Source organism: Diadema setosum, chromosome 21 (assembly GCF_964275005.1).
Source record: "Diadema setosum chromosome 21, eeDiaSeto1, whole genome shotgun sequence".
NCBI lineage: Eukaryota > Metazoa > Echinodermata > Echinoidea > Diadematoida > Diadematidae > Diadema > Diadema setosum.
The window spans coordinates 10,196,977-10,218,853 of record NC_092705.1 but is presented as its reverse complement, the minus strand read 5'-3'; the positions used below and the strand labels follow the sequence as shown (position 1 = coordinate 10,218,853).

At 36.5% G+C, this 21,877-nt stretch overlaps 1 protein-coding gene across 1 annotated transcript in view; it reads left to right on the top strand.

Annotated features, from left to right (window-relative positions):
- LOC140244914 (mediator of RNA polymerase II transcription subunit 12-like protein) overlaps positions 1 to 21,877 on the top strand; it is a 111,744-nt gene that overhangs the window by 38,217 nt on the left and 51,650 nt on the right. Inside the window, 3 exon segments of the mRNA XM_072324523.1 lie at positions 346 to 450; positions 9,927 to 10,013; positions 12,939 to 13,098. Of these exon segments, the coding sequence (XP_072180624.1) occupies positions 346 to 450; positions 9,927 to 10,013; positions 12,939 to 13,098 (352 nt within the window).

The window sequence follows — 21,877 nt, the reverse complement described above, 5'->3', positions numbered from 1 at the left end:
CACAGTAAGAACCACAGCAACAGAAGCAGTAATTGCTAAGAAGTAAAGTTAGCGATTTTCCCACCTTAATAGATATTTGATGCATTATATCTATATATTGACATGTTAGCAATTTTGCTACCCCTGAATGTAAAGAAGGGCAGTACTTTTCGAGGAACAGAATGATCACATTTGGAGGATTTCCCGGTAGGTACTCCTTAGGTCTGTGTGCTGTACTGTATATTCAAAATGCTCTTGTTCATTTTACCATTTTTCATTTGTTGTGTATTTGCATCAAATGATATCGACTGCTTTTAGATTCAACGTTTTGTTTGTTTATATTCTATTTCCCACTCCTGTCTGCAGTTTGGCGTGTATTTCAGTGCAATAGTAGCAGAGAAGCAGAAGCTGAACACATTCCAGGATACAGGAAAAAAGAGGCAGCCCATCTCAAAGGATAACTTCTCCCTGGTAAGAAAAACTGATTTCATATTTGAATAGATTTTTCTCCTTGCCTATCTCTGTCTGTCTGTCTGTCTCTTTCTCTTTCTTTCTTTGAATGTATGTTTTTAACTTGGACTTTTCATTAAAAAACAAATGGTGAATGTGTTTAAGTATTCTACTGGTAGGCGTGGAAGATGATGGCATTGTTGATTTAATGCAGGCTTGAGTCATGCTGATGATAATGATGAAGAAACTCCATAGCCAGATGTGTGGAGGAGGATCACTTTTAGTACGGTGTTAGCAATTCCATCTATCATGTCAAAGTAATGGAGATGATTATGACCAGAATTTGTGATATCAGGAGCACAGTGATGATAATGATGATGCTTACAGTGACATACCTGTTGCGGTGTTATTTTTGATTTGGCACTATTGATGGTAATGCGGCTGATGAAAATGAAATTATGAATTGTTTGGCCAATGGGCATAATCCTTCAAGCCGAATACTTTGCAAATTGTTCAAGGTTTGTTGTTCTTTTTCTTTTCTTTTAAAGATAAAAAGAGTAATGAAAGTCTTACCAGTTCTGACTCAGAAGTGAGGATTAATGAGGAATTCCAGTCCAGCAATAAGTAACTCTGATGAGAAAGAGCCAAATATTACAAGAGTTGAACGATGAAAAATTGATCAAAATTGGATAGACCTCAGGGAAATTCTGAAATTTTTGTGAGGTTTTGCTAATTTCTGCAGATCAGTTCTTGTACAGTTGATATGAATATGCAAATAAGTGAGCTGATGATGTCATTGCCTTGAAATTTTCCATTGATCATGTGCCCCCCAAAAAATGAAAACTCAATGTTACTGTTATTGAAATGTAAAAACATGTTGAATAACTTCAGAATTTAAATGATCAGTCAGATATGTCAGGAATGAGATTGCATTTGAAACTAAAAAAGGAAATTTGAAAAATTTATCCATATACAAACTGTACATGGCAACTTGTGAGGGGATTACATTTATAATCACTTCACTATTTGCATATTCATATGACTGTTCAAGAAGTGTTTCCTGAAAAATTATCAAAACTTCACAGTGTCGTAGCTTCCTTTTCATCCAATTTTGATCAAATTTTCATTGTTGTGCTTTAAGATGAAACTTTTATTTTTGAATAGACTATTACATTCAATTGCACTGGGAGTGTGTGGAACTTTTCATTTACCTGGCCTAAAAGGATGTAAGAGGGTAAAGATGTTTTCAGGGTCGTCCATCCATTTCTAGTTTGAAATGGAGATTTCCCTTTAAAGGCACATCGTTGCAGAGTTTAGGGACCAAGAGAGAACTCGGGCATCACAGTCAACTCTGCATGCTATTTGAATTTTTCCAGTGTTCCTTAATAAAACTGTCATGACTGCAACATGAACGGCAGTTTCTAAATTGCATTCCTGAATGATGGTTTTGCAGTTTTTAGTGCACATAGTAAAGAAACTGTAGCACTCTGTTCAAGCTTCAACTGAAAAATGTGGGTGGTGCCAGCAGAAAAAAGAATTTTTGTTGTGTGCAGTCATATGATGCAATTTGAAGATCCTGTTTTTCCCCATTTTTTTTTTTTATCCAACGCTACCAATGCTACCCCATCGTTACTCCTGCTTTTATACACACACACTCACAAATAATTAATTGGGAGTCTCAATAAAGTTTGTTTTCTGCCTCCTGGACATGGCATTTCCGCAAGGAAAAAGAAATTATTGTCTCATAAAGTTTTGCTGATATAATGCAGTCTCTGTATGTCTGTTTCAAAAGCATGATTTGCAGAGTGTCACCGAAATTTTTTTTAGATTCACCACCGTAGGAAAGCATTCAGTTATAAAATGCAATTTATAATGCATCAGGCAGCCCCAGTAATTGTGGAAAGTTACCACCCTTTGCTGAATTCAAAATGCAATTCCACCAAATGCTCAAGCTGCCTTTGATAAGTTGAGTATATATTCAGTCGTGCAGCGTGGTGGAGGCTTCATCAAAATCAGACCAAAAAAAAAAAATGTAAGAAATGTATGGAATTTGAAAGTTTAACATGTTTTCATGTAATCTAATGATGACTCATGGCCATTTCATATGCAAATTAGATGATCAAAACAATGATATCATACAATGTAGATTCTCAAGGTTCCCGTGGATATACTTGGACAATCTCTACTAAAGCACATTTCTGACATGAAGTAAAACAAACAAACAAACAAACTTGCATCCATGATGTTGTTTTTTTTTTTGCAATAACCAACCAGTGATGGCTTTCAGGGAACAAATTGTTGGTGTAGTTGCTAGATCATCAACCAAAAGCATGGTTTTATGATATTTTCCTGCACAAACTAATACACAGTTCTGTATGATCTGGCTCCACAAATCTAACAAAAATGTTACATACATGTACACTGTAGGTTACACAGCCCCCAGGTTGGATTAAGGTCTGTCAAAGGTCAGCAATATTCAGTTTCAGTTTCTGGTGTTCCTGGAATGAGGAATTCTTTGCAAAAGCTGGCAAAGTTTGGAAGCGTAGGATCAAGTTGAGTAAAAGATATATTTCTCACTAATCTTATGTTTTATATATGCCAAGTTATGTTTCTTTGCTCTGACATGTTTCTACTCCATTTTCTGCACCGGAAAGAGTACTCATATTTGTGAATACTCTAACAAACACTTCTCAGTCAGCAGTAACACTGGTACTTTAAATCATGAATACGTAGGCTTAATGTTCATTCCAATATTATATTATACAATATAGTCTTATACTCCCATCATGTTTGCTGTAAAATTTAAATCCATTTTAAATTCTGAACAGTGAATTATTTTGTTTCAATAGACCTGCAACTTCAATTCTTTTTTTTAAAACCTAGAAACAATTTGTAATGTAATAACATAAATGTTAATGTTAATTGTTGGTAAATTGCTATTAGTTATCATTTCAAAACTGATAACCTCTTTCAAAACCTCATAATGAAGACGGGGGAAGCTTCACTAGCAACATTTTTGTCAGTTTTGTCATGACACCAGGTCATGTGTATACAAAAATAACAATATCTCACAATTTCTGTGGAAGTTGTAATAAGATGTCTACATGTACGTTGTGTGTATCTATTCTTTGTTTGTCCTTTGTGTGTCCCTTTTGCGACCCTGAAAATATGATTCTTTTCATATTAAGCACCGATACAGGGTGCTACATAACTTTATTTTGCCACTTGCCCAGTCGGGCAAGCAGATTTTCAAATATGAAGTAAAACACTTACCCGAACATTAATTTTACTTGCCCGAAAAGGATGTCCAAAATATAAGGAAAAATAACAGAAAATCAAGTGTAAGATAGGGCCAACATGTGTGCAGTCCGATCAAGTGTTTGAAAGTTGCTGAAATGAAATATAAAGTGCGTTGGGTCACTAAACGGCCATTATCTTTGGGCTTCTGTATGGCTGACTTTGTTGGTTAGTTGGAAGGAAAAGGGGGAGAAAGGTGGCTTCAAAACCTTTTGCTTATTTGGGCAAGCATTTGTTCTCATTGTTTAAAAACACTTGCCCGAATGTGATTTTCACTTGCCCCAGGCAATCGGGCAAGTGCTTATGTAGCACCCTGCGATATATTTGTAGAGGTAGGATAATTCAGACCTTTCCTCAGAATAATAAAACTCAAAACTTCTTGTTGACAGAAGGAAGACAATATATGTACTATAGAATTCATTTTGACCCCCCCCCCCCCCCAAGAAAAATTCTGGGTACAAAAGGGGGACGTACATTATATTCTCAAGTGACATTGTTTCAGCTTTTCATTTCTTTTCTTTAATACAAGCTCTGTGGTGATTTCATACACAGTACTAGGAGACACAATTCTTCCACCGTGCAAAATTTCATGACATTTGCAAAAGGGATTCGAACTTTAAGTCTTGTCAGTTTGATGTCTGTTGCAGAGAATTTGTATATGCTGCGCATTTGTTTTCACTATTAAAAGGTCGTATTAGTGCTGGCAATGAGAACTCGGCAAAAGGGTAGCAAGATTAAATGAGATTCACAATTACATAAAGAAGTTTTATCACGACTGATCTTTTCTTTTATGGAGGTTTGAAGACGCTGTAAAGATATCAAAGTAGTATAAAGTCCCAATCGACTAAAAACTTTAATATTTCCATAAAACTCTGCTGGTACTGTGGCATTCATTGTCTGTGAAATGCTTTTAAAGGTAAAACGTAGTAAATTATGGTTTTCCATATATGCCTGCACAAACTCAATTTTAGCCCTATAATTGACAAATGCATGCCAGAAAAATGTGTGAATACAATCCGTGTATGCCGTAATAACACAGGTGCAGCTGCATAACAACCAATATTCCAAATATTAGCCAAAAAGGTACACCAAAATTTTTGCAGCGTACAGATTGTGGTTGCTACAGCGTAATACAACATAATGCTTTGTAATTGATTATAAATCAGGCTGTAGCAGTATCCATCAATCTTTTGCGAGAGGGTGAAACACACAGCGTGTTGGGTAATACATTGCTGCAGCATGATTGATCATTCATGTGAAATATTCTACCTACCCAGTACTGAACAGGGAGGGTACTTGAGGAGTGAAATACAATGATCGAAAGTGTCTTATACTTTTGATCTGAGGTACAACTCCAGAACAATTCATTATCCTAGCAAATCACATCAGCCAGACAAGTCTCTTAGTAGGATCCTGTGGATATATTGCAGGGAAATTCCAAATAATTAAAGATTAATTTTGAGCCCTTCTGGTAACTATGTTTTGGCTTCAACATGGAAGATAACTTTCATGTTGGGAAGTCAAAGTTGTTTTTAATCTGCTGTCGACGTTTCTTTTAAGTTGTGGGAACAAGTCTGAGGAGTCTAGAATTTCTTTTCAACGGTTGATCATATTTCAATTTGTGTATTTTGTCTTTATGTATTAAGTTGTGTAATATTATCTCCTCTCACTTCTTCATGAAATCCTCCCTCAGCCAAACTTACATACGTTTTATATCAAATGTTTCATTTATATACATTTATATCTCTTGTTCTGAATGTTTATGTTTGCTCACAAATTTGGATTAAGGAAAAGAAGTTAAAAATCTGTTGTTGGATAGGAAATATAAGTTTTTTATGCATAATTCAGAGTTTTATAACAAACAAAAGAAGGCCCGTTATACATGGTAGCCATTATGTCTTAATGTAAACAGAGACTAATGCAGAATTTGTCTCTAACAAAATTTACTTTAAAGTGCCAAAATCAAGTGTGGTACAACATGACATACAAATTATCACACGTATGCTAAGTTTCAAATTCAGTGCCATCTTTCTTGGAGAGCATCATCAAAAGGCTTTAAAAAGGGCACTACTTGTACTGTACCTCCTAAGGTAAGAATGCTTCAGTCCAAGTCTGCATGCATTCTCAGAGTCTTCTGTGTAGATGAAAAAACAGACAAACAAACAAACAAACAAAGCAACCACAACTAGCAGACTGGAAAGCAAACAGTATCGATGATCCGGAGTAGATATGATATTAGTTTACGTTGTGCATTGATGGGAGATGAGTCACTCTGATGTTTTTCAGGCTTAGTTAAAGTACAATATTACATGATGAAATGATATTTAATCATGAACTGGGATACTGAGAACACACGTACGCTCATACACACAAACACACACACACACATACAGACTTTCTACCTTTCCACCAATCCATGTTTGATTTTACTCGATCAGGTCGAAATGAAACCGAAAGTGTTTATTTTGTATATCGGTAAAATTTATATTTTGCTAGAAAGAAGTTGTCGATGGTGTGTTGAAATTTGAGAAATACAGTATGCCCAGTGAGTCCCAGCTTTTTGCCAACTGTCGCGTTACCCAATTAGTGTTGTAGAGACAATTCAAGGTTAACGTACATTGTATGCTCTCTCCTAATCCTAATAAATCACATTAATTTGTGGTATTAAAGGGAGCAGTCCTCTTGCAATCCACAACTGTTTTCTTTTCATTGCAGTTGTCTTTTTCGTGTAGTGCCTACAATTTCTCTCTTTTTTTTTCACTGACAAAATGTTTGATTCAAAGATGAAGGGTAGATGCTTGACAACTTTTATCACCCTTTCTCCATTTTTTCTCAAGTTGCTATTAAAAATGACCATGAGAACACCTCTTACTCTTCTTTTAAAGGACAAGTTCACCTTCATATACATGTGGATTGAGTGAAAGCAACGATATTTATTAGAACACATCAGTGAATGTATGGAGAAAATCGGACAATCCGTTCAAAAGTTATGAATTTTTTAAGTATCTGCGCAGTCACTGCTGGATGAGAAGACTACTACAGCGTATGATGTCACATACGTACAACAATATAGGGAAAATAAAAAAAGAATTTCACAAAACTTTACTTTTTGAATAAAGTGCACATTTCTTCGACTCGTCACTGATGTATATGTTAAGGGTAATATTATTAATCCTGCCTTCTGAAAGAGAGAAGTCGAGTGTTCTTTTGTTATGCAAGAAAAGTAAAAATATGTTGAATTTTCTTTATTCTTTCTTTATATTGTTGTACACAAGTAACGAGTCGAAGAAATGTGCACTTTATTCAAAATGTGGGTGGTGAGTTGGCTCAGTCGGTAGCGCATCTGCCTCACGATCACGCGGCCCGGGTTCGAACCCGAGTCTGGACTGAGCAATGTTGTGTGTAAACATACCGTCCCCTCTAGCAAGAGGCAAAACGCTCTGTCCCTCGGATAGGACATAAATGGAGGTCCCGTGTATGAGAGAGCAACAACTCATGCACGTAAAAGATCCCGCTTCATTCATTCATCGCAAAGAGCAGGGTGTTTAACCCGGTGAAGTGGTCCCACCTCACATCCAACTGGACCCCATGGAAGACCAGCTTAACGTAGCTGAATATGGGCTATCCAGCCATCTTGTCAGATGGAAAATGAACAAACAAATAAACAAACAAACATCACAATCTATAGTAGTCTTCTCATCCAGCCGTGACTGAGCAGAAACTTCAAAAATTCATAACTTTTGAACGGATTGTCCGATTTTCCTCAAACTCTCACTGATGTGTTCTACTAATATTGCTGCATTCACTAAACCCACATGTCTATGAAGATGAACTTGTCCTTTAATCACCCAGACATAGCATTCCATCCCTATTGAAAGAGTATTTTAATCCATAAATTTGTAAACAGTGATGAAAGAGTATCCCGCTCTTGCCATTAGACATTTCAATAGTCTTCATATCTTTAATATCAATTTGACTTTAATGGTATTAGTTTGCTTGCAACAACAGGCTTGCTGTGTTTAATTTGAGGGAGGTAAAGGGTTGCTTTTTGACTCAATTTGACATGTATGTGAAACCAAAATGCTTATTTGTTGAATTTTGAGGGAGGAAACGTAAAATTGGTCAAAGCGGAGTACAAATATTTAAATGTTTGGATTGAGTGACTGCAGCAACATTAGTAGAACACAGCAAAGTTTGAAGAAAATCATACAATCTGTTCTGAAGTTATGAATATTTTTAAAGTTTTGGTGAGACTGTTTGCTGGATAAGAGGATTTCAATAATTTCTGGTGTCACAGCATATAAAGAAAACATCAAATCATATATGTTTTTATAAATTGTTAAGAAAATTCCATTCATTTCATATAAAAAAAAACAACATTCATTCCACTTGTTATTTACAAATGTTGAGGGAAATACTGTATACGCTATAATTTTCGCGTACATAAATTTTCGCGAATTGCCGCTGTCACACATTTTCGCGAGTGGTTAAATTCGCGATTGGGGGACCAGAGAAAATATGAAGTGGCAAAGAAAGTGTGAATGTTCAACTTACTCGCAAATAAGAATGATACTAGTTATACACTGCATGAAAAAAACTTACCAAACTCTGCGAACTAGTAAGTTAGAATTCAACATTTTTGAAATGTTAAGTCCATCGCGCTAGATTTCTGACGAGTGGTACGTGGGGTACGAGTACTCAATACTTTAGTACTCGTAAGCAGACGTGGACTAGCCCGACCACACCCAGACGCTGTTTGTGCGAATGCTACTTACAGCGACTGGGCTGTGTATACTAGTAGTTAGACGTGGACGTGCTATATGTATGTAAACAAGCTTAGCCAGTATGGTCTGTTCGGTAAGCCGTGACATGGTATACTAGTACTGAAATGTTCATATCATCAAGGCAAGGGATTCATTTTGGAAGGTAATATTTTCGCGTGTTGTTAATTTCGCGAATAGCTCCCGACTCGCGAAATTCGCGAAAATAAAACCCACGCAAAATATATAGCGTATACAGTAGTCACCTTTCTTTCTGAAAGAGGTAAGCCAAGTGCTCTTTCATTGTGCTAGAAAAATGAAAATATGCTATAAAAGTCTCCTCACATTTTCTATACATTGTTGTTCATGTGTGACATCACATTTTATACTGTACTCTCCTTATCTAGCGATGGCTGCACTGAAACTTGAAAAATTCAAAACTTTTGAACTGATTGTAAGATTTTCCTCAAACATATGTGTTCTACTATTCATGCACTCATACTGTAGTTGATTGAACTGTATTCCCTCAATCCACACATATTTGGGGTTATGTTCCCCTTTAAGTGGGCCACTTGTGTTGAAAGTATATTGTATATATCAGCACGGGTATTCACTTGTTCATGGTAAAACATCGCAGATGAATATTGCAGTATTTTCATTCCCTACTGAAAGCGAGAGACCCTTGAAAGAATTTTTAAAGGAATGTGGATGTCACTTGTGAAACTATGCACGCTGTGATATGGATTTAAGGGCTGGTACAGTTTTGGTTGACATCCTGGGGCTTCAGGTTTCCAAAGTTTTTGACAATTTTTTTTTTTAAGATAATGAGAAACCTCTTATAATATATGAAAGAGCATATAATTCTAAGAGGAATTCAAAATGTGTTTGATTGAAAGTGGTTTTGAAATGGCCGAGGTATACCTGTATTCAAAACAAAGCAATCCTAATAAAAGGTGGGACCTACCTTTTATTAAGTTTGCTTTGTTTCACTTTTTTTTTAATATCTCAGCTATATATTAATGGATTTTCATATAACTTCAAATTCCTATTAGAATTGTATGCAAGCAACCATTTCATAAAATAGTTTCTAAATATTCTTGCAAAAAGTTTAAGGCTGAATCCTCACCTCAACCAATACTATAAAATCCCTGTAAGATCGATGTGTGTAATGTATCATGTAAAAAAAAATCTTTCAAACGGGACTTCTGTGGTGTGCAGTCTTTGAAAGGGAACCATTCAAACATTGGTTGCTGGTAGTTTGTGTTCATGTTAAGGATTGTGCAGTTGTAATGAGGAATGAGATGTGCTTAGAAATGTTGACAGTATAAATGCATCACTTTCAGTGACACACATTTAGCATACATATTTAAGTATTCTGCAAAGATTACATTCTTTCATCCAATTCAAGATACGATACTCATGTCTGTTTTCCGTTTACAGGTTGCGGCCGCCAAAGCCCGAGGACAAGCACAGTCATGGTTTTACGATCTCGCCGGAAACAAAAACCTCAACATACTAGCGAAGAAGGTAATGAACTGTCAGAAATGTTAAATGAAGAATGCACTCTTAGTATTGTTTCATTTTGTTATGAAACAATATAGATACAACTGCATCCTTTATTCAAAATATTGAAAGATTATTCTTTTGAGTCTGCATACAATAGCTCTTCATGTGAAGAATTAACAGCATCCATTTAAAAAACATTTGTTCCATCAGTTCTTTTGTGAAAACCAAACTGTGGACTTTCAAATAACTTTTTATTCTATTCTGTCTTCAGTTTGGTTATTGTTTGGGATTTTTGTTTGTTTGGAAATATTTGTTTCCAACAGCGAGTTCATATGATTTCTGTTTTTTTATAATCACAATTCTTGAAAATCTTGCATGAACGTGATCAATGTAGAGGAGAATATGACCATTATATCAGTGTATATCAGTCATCTAGAATGGTGCAGTGTATCAGAGTGCCAAAATTGTTTTGATTTGCTGGAAATTGGCAGCTTATGAAATGTTAAGAAGAATTGAATTTCAGATTTGCACCAACCGAAATAGCATTGTAAGCCTTGCATGTATACAGTGTTCTGCCATGTTCACACTAATTTTCATTATTCTACAATGTTGAACTAAATATTAGGACTATCTGCAAAGTTGTGCAACAAATTCTACTAGAATAATAAACAATACACTATAGATATCATCACTTTAGAAATATTTAGCTTAACCCGTTGAAGATTTTGCTACAACATGCATTTCCCATACAATTGTAGATCACACTCAGGACTCGTCTTCAACGGCTTAATATTTAGTTGATGATGATAATTAAAAAGATCCTGTTGTCAATTAGAACTTGCCATACAATACATAATATCTATGTATATCGTATAATTTGAAAACTATTTTCTCAGAAAACATGTGCGCAATTAATATGTGGAAAAGAAAAGTGACGTTTCAGTGAAGGAGATGTGGCTAGAGATTGTGCAATCTTGGAATCAGAAAAGTGTCTATACACTGTAGATGTATTAAGTAGAGGAGGGCAAAAGGATTTTTTATTATTTTTTTTTTTAAGCATATTTGCTGTACATACAATGCAATGTCAGTAAAACTCTAACAGTGAGCGTGTCACCTATTTACAATATGTGAATTGTAGAATCTCCTCTGTGTAGTCGAGGGTGCAAGTCATCAAGCACACAACATCCGTGCCAGCCTGGATTCATAGTTTAGGATTCGTGACAGTCATTCTTTACGCTGCTGAGGAAGTGTAATGAAAGTGTCAGCGGAGGGGCCTTTGGTACACAATGTGCATGGAAGAAAGCCAGTGGCAGGTCTTTTTAGGTGCCCAGAAAGTGCACTGTTCATAGTGGCTTTCCTCAGAAAGTGCTGGTTGGAGTTGGTTAGGAGGACAAAATGTGGCTTAGCATTGTGCTTGAAAGCAACAGACAGATAGACAGACAGACAGACAAACACACACACACACACATACACACATGCAAATAGGAGAAATAGACTTTTTTTTCGATACCTGGTATCAACCTCACAGAGTGAGCATTAGTCATACGTTTCATGCATGTACAAACATGTATAAGTGTGTGATGGATGTTGATTTGAAACCCAGAGAGCTTTGCTGTACTCGGAGGGAAGGATAGAGGAAAGGAGTTTAGAGAAAGTACAGAGTAAAAGAAGGCCTGTTTACACTGCCTAACTTTGCAAAAAAAATAACAATTGTGAAGTTCAGTCTTTCCATTTACAGTGGTGATGTAACTTTGCTTTTTTTCTTCCTTCGCAAAGTTAGGGTAAAAGTTGCCTAGCAACCTTCAAGCAAAGTCTGGTGAGGCACTGCACATGAACTATGTACAGTAAATGCATATTGCATGAGCTACTCAGCACTCACTTGTGTAATATGCCAAAGATTTCACGATAAAGTTTAGCACATTTTGGATCTAGTTGTGTTGTATGCCACCACCGCCACCTCGGCATTGCACAGATTTCTTGAATGTATTCAGCCAATCATATTTCCTGGTGGATTTAATCCTGTTAGTATAGAGGCTTGTCATCTTATAAAATCTAGCCAATAGCCTGATTGTCCTTGGTGAAAAAAAAAAAAAAAATCAAGTCCCAGTACAGTTTTACTGTTTTTATGATGTGTTTAAAGGGAAGGCTAGTACCTGATCAGTGGGAATCAGTACGAATGCTGGGGGATGATTGTTCCAATCCTTGTGGGATTCATTTAAGAGTACATTATATATCTACTGTTGTGTGAAAATCATTTGCTTCAGAACGGTCTCATATTCAAGTAATGTGCAGATTAATGCCCCGTCACTGACCAGGGACACTTACCTGGAAACATTAAACTGCACATTACTTGAATATGAGACCATTCTGAAGCAAATAGTTTTCACACAACAATAGATATGATAATGTACTCTTGAATGAATCCCATAAGGATTGGAACAATCATCTCCCAGCATTTCCACTGATTCCCACTGATCAGTTACTAGCCTTCCCCTTTAAACAACAGTGGTCTTGATAAGGGGATTTTACACTTTTTTGGCACAAAAAAATTGAATTTTCATCATTTTTTTCTATGCATGATCCATGGCAAATTGTGAGGTGATGACATTATCAATTATCTCATTTGCATGTCATATCAACTGTTGAAAAAATGTTTTGCGACAATTAGCAATACTACACAATTTCATAACTTTTACGTTTCATGCAATTTTGATCGAGTTTTCATTGTTGTGCTTTTCCACAAATAGCTTTTTGCTATTTCTGTCTAGATAATTTTTGTAACAGTTCTAGAATTCCCCATTGAGAAGTGATTTGCAACTTTGTAAGTCAGTTAGTTGCCATGGTGTTGATCTTGTTGGCCGTGGGGTAGTCCCAAGTGTCGATGGCATCTTATGCTGCACTTGTTGTGACCTGCCAGTCTCTTGGTTCCAATCCCCACCGATTCAGGTACCCGTGTTCCATCGCAAGGATGACATCTTCATCACCATGTGTGAGACGAACATGCCGATGCTCCGGGCAGCGTGGTACCTCAAGATGAACGCTGCCTACCACGCCTCCATCTCTGAGAACAAGATGAAGAAGAGGCAGCCCAACGACCCCTCGCAAGGTACGTACATGTACAGTTTATTATATTTACACAGTAGACCTTTTCTGTAAAGCGTAATATACATACTTGCGTCGTGGGTGTTTCTTTTCCTGTAGCTTAGTAAAAAAAGTTTTATTCTCCTGCTCCTTCCAGTTAAATTCTTCTTATGCAGGGATTCACTTATTGCACTCATAAGTTTCTTTTGCAGGGATTCACCTTAATAGCACTCATAAGTTATTGCCAGACAGGATAAGCCCTGTGGTTGTTCAAGCAATCTTTTGTTAATAAAGTGTGCGTAAAATTTGAATACATTACAGGAATTTTCCATTCATAGAGGGCGTCTTAGTAATGAAAGCAGTGTGTACACCAAAATAGAAGCAACGTACAGTGTAGATGAAATGTATTTTCAGGTTCAAGTGCATTTGTATCAGGATTGTGTCATTTGTTAACAGATCTCTTCATAATGATGGCATTAACTGTCCAAAATTCTATGTTCCTCAGTGTTTTTCTCATCCATTTGAACATCATTACTCAGCTAAGTGACATACAGTAGATTGACAGGTTTGGGTGTTTGTTTTTTTGTAATTCGGCCACCACAATGCTGAAAGGTGTCTTTAAGCTGTTGTGCATTCAGTTTGAAGCTGTCACTGAATGGTACTGCCTTCCTGCACTGGTTTAAAGTATTAAACAATATTGCATGCGGGTAACAAGGGGCAGCATATTCTAACTAAGACCGATTTGTTGTCGTGCAGTCTTAGGATGTGAAAATGGTTCCATATTTGCTCCTGCGACAGTTACTCCCATGAAATATCAGCACACTAAGCCAAACATAAAAACTTACCCACAAACATATCCCTAACCCTAATCCTAATCCTCACATCAAAATAAACCTAAATCCCTATCACAATTCTAGCCCTAAACCTAAGTCCTTGGAGAAAATAAGACTGGAGCAATTGCCACAGGAGCAAATTTGACATCACGAGGAAAGTACAATCCAGAGATTATTGTGTGCAGTAGGAAGAAGAAAGCACTAGTTAAAGGACAAGTTCACCTTCCTAAACATAAGGATTGAGAGAATGCAGCAGTATTAGTAGAACACATCAGTGAAAGTTTGAGGAAAATTGGACAATCGATGCAAAAGTTATGAATTTTTAAAATTTTTGTGTTGGAACCGCTGGATGAGGAGACTACTAAGACTTGTGATGTCATATGAGTACAACAGTAAAAAGAAAATGTAAAGAAAATTCAACATATTTTCACTTTTTTCGCATAATAAAAGAGTACTTGACTTGCCTCTTTCTAAAGGCAATGGGAATAATATTACCCATAACATACGTCAGTAACGAGTCAAGGGAATGTGTACTTTTTTCAAAAGATGAAATTTTGTGAAATTCTCTTTATATTTTCCTTATATTGTTGTACGCATGTGACATCATACACTGCAGTGGTCTTCTCATCCAGCGGTGACTGCACAAAAACTTCAAAAATTCATAACTTTTGAACGGATTGTCCGATTTTCCTCAAACTTTCAATGATGTGTTCTACTAATATTGCTACATTCTCTCAATCCTTATGTTAATGAAGGTGAACTTGTCCTTTAAGGGGTATACTCTTCTCAATTATATACAGATCAGTGTTTGCCTACATCATGCTGTCTTTCTATTCACATAAAATGTACTTTGTTGTGTTTGCCACTTTGTTTTAAGCTCAGAGAAATGGGAAGCTTTGCAAAATTCGCAGGGATGAACCACAGTGTTGAGTGATTAGGTGAATTAACCATAATTACGGACTTCCTCAATGTTCTCAGTGTATGATCATACATTCTTCATCAGCAAAACTATGTGAGGCTGCAATAGACTAATGGTTCAGTCATACGACTCTCTTTAAAAAAAAAATAATGGTGGCTTCATCACTTCTGGCTCTGCATGAGTTAGGGTTTTTTTTTGTTTTTTCCCGTGGGGTCGGAGGTGTGCTGCTGAGGTGTGAATCTTTGACATTACCGGTAGCATGCTATGACTGTAAATGCATTCACAAATTATCATAGTTGTTGCCATGATGCAGTGTTCCTAGAAGGCAACTGGCACTTTCACCTCAGTTTAGGTGCCCGACGCATAGGATGTATTCCCTCCACATCAATTTATAAATCATTTAAAGGTGCACAGACTTGATATTCTAGAGGGCGCTGTTAATGGTGTGATGATTGCTGCCATCTTCATTACGAAGATCAACGATATAAAACTAGATAAATGTCAAACAAAAAGTAGATCATCATCGCTGGGGTGACAAGACCTCATATCTACAAAATGTTTAATGTTCAGGAGAGCAAAAACATATGTCAGCCAAGGCACGATATCAAATGGGATAGTCCTTCCTTTGTGGCACGCCGTGGTGGCTGAGGTTACACTGGCAAAACTCCGAGATCTTAAAGATCGCAATCTTAAACTTCTCGATCTTTTGCCAATCTGACCGCGCCTATTGTAGAAAACTTTTTCAGAATGAATAAACAAAGGTATAGTGTTAAATGACAGTTGAATCATGCTTTGTGCTTATGTTGCTGGAAGTAGAAAGATGCTTAATGACTGCATAATGGAAAGAGAAATCGATCCTTTCAATAAATACGCCATACACTGAAGGAGATAATTCTTTCAGTTTCTCTGTGTCTCTTTCTTAATCAGTTATAAAGGATGCGTCTTATCAGTGCAAATGACGTATGGAAATTTTCGGGAGAGATTACAGATGTGTTGAAGCTTCAGTGACAATATTTTTATTTCTTAGCTTCCCTGTTCATTGCCCATTGGGAATGGAATATTGACACTACAGTGGACTCCCATTATAACGAAGTCCTCGGGACGGGCAGTTTCCTTTTGTTATATCAAAATTTCGTTATGACTGAACAATAAAAATACATAGAGTGGATGATGTTGTGGCCTGAATTTTTATTTTGTTGTATCGGAAATTTCGTTATAACCGTGTTCGTTATAACAGGAGTGCACTGTATCATACTTTGTCTGCATACCACACTGTAATCCCCCAATGAATCTTGCAGGTGGGCAGCATGTACACCCTGGATGACTTAGATGGTGATTTTTGTTTTTGTTTTTAAACCAGTGCAGGGATGATTTATTGGGGGGGGGGGTGTGGGATACATATTCTTTTGAATATTTTATTATATACTTTATGTGAATATAAAGCATACTTTGCATTTTGCTGATCAGGCCACTCTGTATAAAGATTGGCTGTTTCATAAATAAACTTGTATTATGAATACACGCATGCACACATGCAAGCACAGTGGATAGTTTTGTGAGGTTTTTTTTCTAGCCTCACTGCAATGCTAAATGCTAGAGTTTGGTTAGGATTTCAAGTGTCATGCCCATGCTTTTAGTTTGCATTTATAATTTTTCTTGTGGAACTTCTGAATCCAAGGCTTTCAGGCTTGTACCTCCCATATACATGTACATGTATGTTGTTAATCCCCCTCCCCCTAAGAAAAAAAGGGAATATATAATTTTCATGTGGCACACACTCTTGCCTGTAATTCGCATATCATCTGTTCACTTAAACCCACGGAAGCATAACTTTTAATGAAGATTCAGCCTTGAAAATGAAAACAACAAAACTCAAGGGCGACGCCACAAGAAGGACATGCGCACACAGTGAACCATACGGAACCACTTTGATTAATCAAACAAATTTAAAACTGCCCTGGGCTGTCGATGAGGGGGAATACATATTGTATATGTTTTCTCTCATCAAGCATGCATTTACACATAGTGCATGGCATTGGAACATACCTGTAGACAGACTAAAACAAGATATGAGCCTTTTTGTACTCTCTGTGCTTTTGTGGTGGACATTAATGGCCTCTTGATTAATCATGTTGATGGAACAGAAGTAATACCATTTCAGTCACAAGTTTATTCATGCTAACATAATGAATCTCTCTTGGTGAAAAACTTGACTACTGCCCGTCCCCCGCCCCCTCCCCCCAGTTTCTTTATTGAATTGTTAAAGAAGAATGAAACCCAAACATATGTGTGGATTGAGTGAATGCAGCCAAATTATACATTAGTAGTAGAGCACATCAGTGAAAGTTTGAGGAAATTGGACAATTGATTCAAAAGTTATGATTTTTGAAGTTTTGGTGATGAGACCATGGGATCAGAAGACTACTACAGATCATGACATCTATATGCAAGATGATATAGAGAAAATAAAATAAAAAAATCCACAAAATATCATTTTATACAAAAAGTACACCTTCCCTGGGCTTTTTAGTGACATAATTATATCAAAGGTAATATTATTCTTCCTGCTTTCTGAAAGAGGTAAGTGTAGCACTCTTTCATTATGCTACAACTAGGTTAAAATATTTTGAAATTTCTTTGTATTTTCTTTATAGCGTATATTGCATATATGTGATGTGCAATTTTGATGGGGATTTTGGTGCTAGCCTTCTATGTTTAAAGCCTTTTATTAACCATTTCTTTCTGAGAGCTTTTTGGCTGACCTGTCCATTCACATGAAAGAAAGATATTATTCAGAGGGGTTAAGGTTCAGGTGTGAGTTTCTTCAATTTGTCTTCCCCTACAAATTAAATTTGTAATGATCGCAACTGCTGATCTGTAAATTAACAAACGTGTCACTGCCAGCAACGAGGGACAGCCTGGTGGTAGTGTCGCTGCCCGGAAGGCAGTAGATGACAGGTTCGAGTCCCTCCGGTTCCCTTTTTCCGACATGTTTGTTAATTTACAGATCAGCAGTTGCGATCTTAACAAGATTAATTTGTAGAGGGAGACAAATTGAAGAAGCTCATACCTTTCCATTCACAGCAGTGAATTTGTAAAGGGTGAAGGAATTCCCGTATCTGTCTTGGATGATGCATTTCAAAAATCAAAAGCAAAAACAAAAAAAGATTTGTCTTGACATCTACACAGGATGCCATTTCAGTCAACTTTTTATCATTCATGAAGGCACGACTGTCTAAATTACATGCTTTTGTTTCAAATTTTCATTGACATTTCACCTATGGATGCTCTATTTCTTCCATCCAAAAAAAAAAAAAAAAAAAAAAACTCCTCATTTTGGGATGCTGCAGTCTCCTTTCAAACATTCAAAGTGATATTTTCAGCTGTCGTTGTCAAATTGAGAGGGCGGGGGAGGATTATGGATTGCATGCCAGCGTGGTATTGCTCCTCTGATCCCACAAATCGTCTTCTGATTGAATTTAGTGGAAAATTTTTGTTGTGAGGCTTCGGGAAGGGGAACGCTGTTCCTGCGAAACGCCGTTTAATTTCATGCAGCAATATTCCATCTGCCGTCGCATGCAAAATGCCACCAAAATATGCCGGAGTTCAAGTTGCCCCCAGCACCTAAAGTAACCCTGTATTTGAGCCAGCCATGCTTCCATGCATCACGTCAAATGACTTATTTACTCCTTATCATTTTTGACAAGGAGTTTTTCACCCCATCAAACATTAGATTTCTAATGAGGAATTACTCTTACCCTTTCCAGACTTCTTTCAGGTAATACCCCATTTAAAATGATATGTTGTTGATGCATAACATATCCTAGATGCTAAGAAGACAGTTTTTCATAGTCTACAAATTATGAGAAAAGTTTATTAAAGTGAAATTGTTTCTGCTTTAGACATATTCAACAGGAGCGGAAAGGGAAAACCTTGTTCATATTGAATATCATTATTATTCATGGTTTATTAAGACTTGCAGCAGTGAAATTGCGGAATTTTTAATAATTGTATTTCAGGTTTAGATAATGTTCTTCATTTAAAAATAAAAATGGTGAAGGTCTAGCATGTGGGAATTCATTGTGCACACGTGATGGATGAGCTGGATGACAGGGAGGTTTGAATACCAGTATGCTTCATGGTTCCCATATTTGACTGTTACAGCAGCTGTATGTGCCAGCGTTTATGATGGAGTAAATTGGCACTTCAAGTAATGCTATTAGAATGATAAAACGAAGAGAAATGATTAGGGCTCTTTTAAGAACTCACTTAATCATCTGTGGAAGATTGATGGTGCACACCTGAGCAGAAAATACAGCCGGCATCACATACATTTCTGAACTCCCTGAGGCTAGCTGTCTGGAGTGCTGATCAAACATTTTCAGCAATGCACTTGATGGTCACCGTAACATTTTTTTTAATGGAAGATGAGAATTCATGGGGAAAGATGGGACTGCACAAAGAAATCTTAGTATGATGAATGAAATTATTGTGTGCAAACTCTTATAAAGTAGAATAGCTGATTTATAGAGGAAATTTCCACACTTTTGCATTCTTTTTGACTGTATATTGCACACAGAAACATCAATTATTACAACAAGCATGATACATAACTTGCACTTATGGCAGTGGAGGAAGATTATTAGAACTTTCTGTAAGAATAGCTATTCATTTCCATCATCAAAGACACTACAGTGCTGTTCCCTAGTGCCAAAGCAGGATTTTCATCCCATGCAAAGGTGTGACATCACACATAAACACCAATCCTCCACAAATGTTGCCTGCACTCAAGCAACATGCAGCCATTGTGTACAATCCTACTGCAAATTGCTAATTACTGCCAGGTCTACAGTTTTGAGGATTGGGGGGGGGGGGGGGGGGGAGGGTAGAAAAATCAAGGAGATGGCCAGAGCTATGATTTCGATGGTTAATTGCCATCAGGAGCGCTTTTTAAGTTTTTAATGCGAGTCTATAGTCTAAAAGATGGACAAGGGGACTTGTAGTGATTACTGTAGTACAGCTATCTATAGATACATTTGTAGGTAAAACCAGATACATTTATAGCATGAAACTTTTGTGAATTGGAGCCGATGGCCTTTTTTTGCAGGCTGTCGCCAGTGGCTTTCAATGCATGGTATAAACAATGCAAATTTGTAGCAAACACAAAATGGTACATATAAAATGAACTCTTCATTATAAATGACCAGGATGGTCGTGATTTCAATGTCTCCATCTAGGATGCCACATGTCATGGCTAATATTCACACTCCACTAAATTACATGTACACGATGTTTATGTGATCTTGCTCAATTTTTCATAATCTATCAGTTTGATGTCACTTTAAATAAAGTGACTTCATTTTTTTTTCAGTTTAAAAAAAAAATAATGAAAAACTGCCAAATGGCTTTATGTGCTCAAGTACATGTAGAAGTTGCTTGATTGCTAGTTAGTCAATGATTTTTCTATTGCGCAGCTTGAAGCATATTTGAAGACGGTCAAACATTCACACATGGTGTAGAATCCACAATTGTTATCATGTTTCAGTCGTAGTCAAGATGATACACAATGTACAGTGTACATGTATGTACCCTCAAGATTCTGAAGTCTACAACCTGTATGAGTGCAGACATATGGTAGACTAGACTTAATGCCACAAACATCAAAGGCATTATTTCCCTTTTGCAGATGAAACAAAAACCCAGCTTTAGTGCTTCAAAATAGTTCCAAAATGTGAGTTAGGGATAGAAATGGCCAATGTAGAAATGTTCATCAGTATAATCAATGTTAAGTAAATATTGCTAAATATACTAAAATGTGAACAATAGTTATAATAAAATTGTTTCTAGCATAAGCCGTCTGCAGTTATGGTTATTGAGAAAAATAGTAATATCTTATATTTTAGGCTTTATTGCAAAATTGTTATATGGTAGGATGTTTTGTGATACTACTGACCTATATGCATAAAATGTGATAACTTTAAATATTTTTCAAATCACTGCTCCCAGTGGTAAACAATACCTTTAACATGTGGTGATTACTCCTGATGTGTGTACATATATGTGAGGTGGTTTGTCAGCAGTGTTTAGGCTAAAATAAAACAAAAGCAAAAACAAAAAAGCTTTGTTGAGTCAGGTGGATTTTGCTGGGTGTAAATGTTGCTGGCTGTTTGGCTTTCATTAATGAAAAAGAAAAATAGCAAAAACAGAAATTATGGATCATTTCAAGGTACAAGGCAGCGTGGAACTTCTTTATACTCTTTCTATATATTGAGATAACCGTGGTTATGTAGTTGTAAGCAATAGATTGCATTACTGCAAAATTAAGGAACAAAATATTGCATAGTCTGGGTCAATCGTTATGAGAGCAAGTGTTCAAATAATTGGTAGAGACAATGGGAGAGTTTATCTTGCATAGCATGTAGCATGCTGCCTGGACAGTAAAAAATACAAATAATGGATTTTTGTGTCCTGTGACTTCTGTATTGTTGTCTTTGTGGAAATCCTTATTTATTATGCGCACAAGACGACGCAGATAATGTTTATTTGTTTGTTTGTTTGTCTGATTGTTTGTCTCTTTGCAAGAACAATTCAACTTGCTTTGTGGGGGTGGGGATGTGAAATAGCAAAATACCCCAAAAATGTCTTCAGCAGAGCAGGTAAAGAAATGTGGCATTTAAAGAAAGATGAAATAACTGTATGTTTTGTGTGCACCACCTCTCCCGATTAAACGGGGAAAAAAGGGTTATAAATAAAAGATAGAAAATGTGTGTTATTACACAAACAACATCACATTCACATTGCCAAAATACAGCTTTCTTTTTCAGATATCTTTTAAATGCTGCGGTGTACTTAGTAACTCTTGAACATTCATGCATGTGATTGCTTTGACAGCACAGATGACTGATAGTGTGACATACTTGTAGTTCTGAGACATTTCCATCATATGAAAAGATCAAAATACAGCAAAAGATATTTCACAGGGTTTTTCCAGCTGTGTGTGAGATAACCTATTGAATTTTAAACAAATCCTCACACAGACATGAATGTTCATT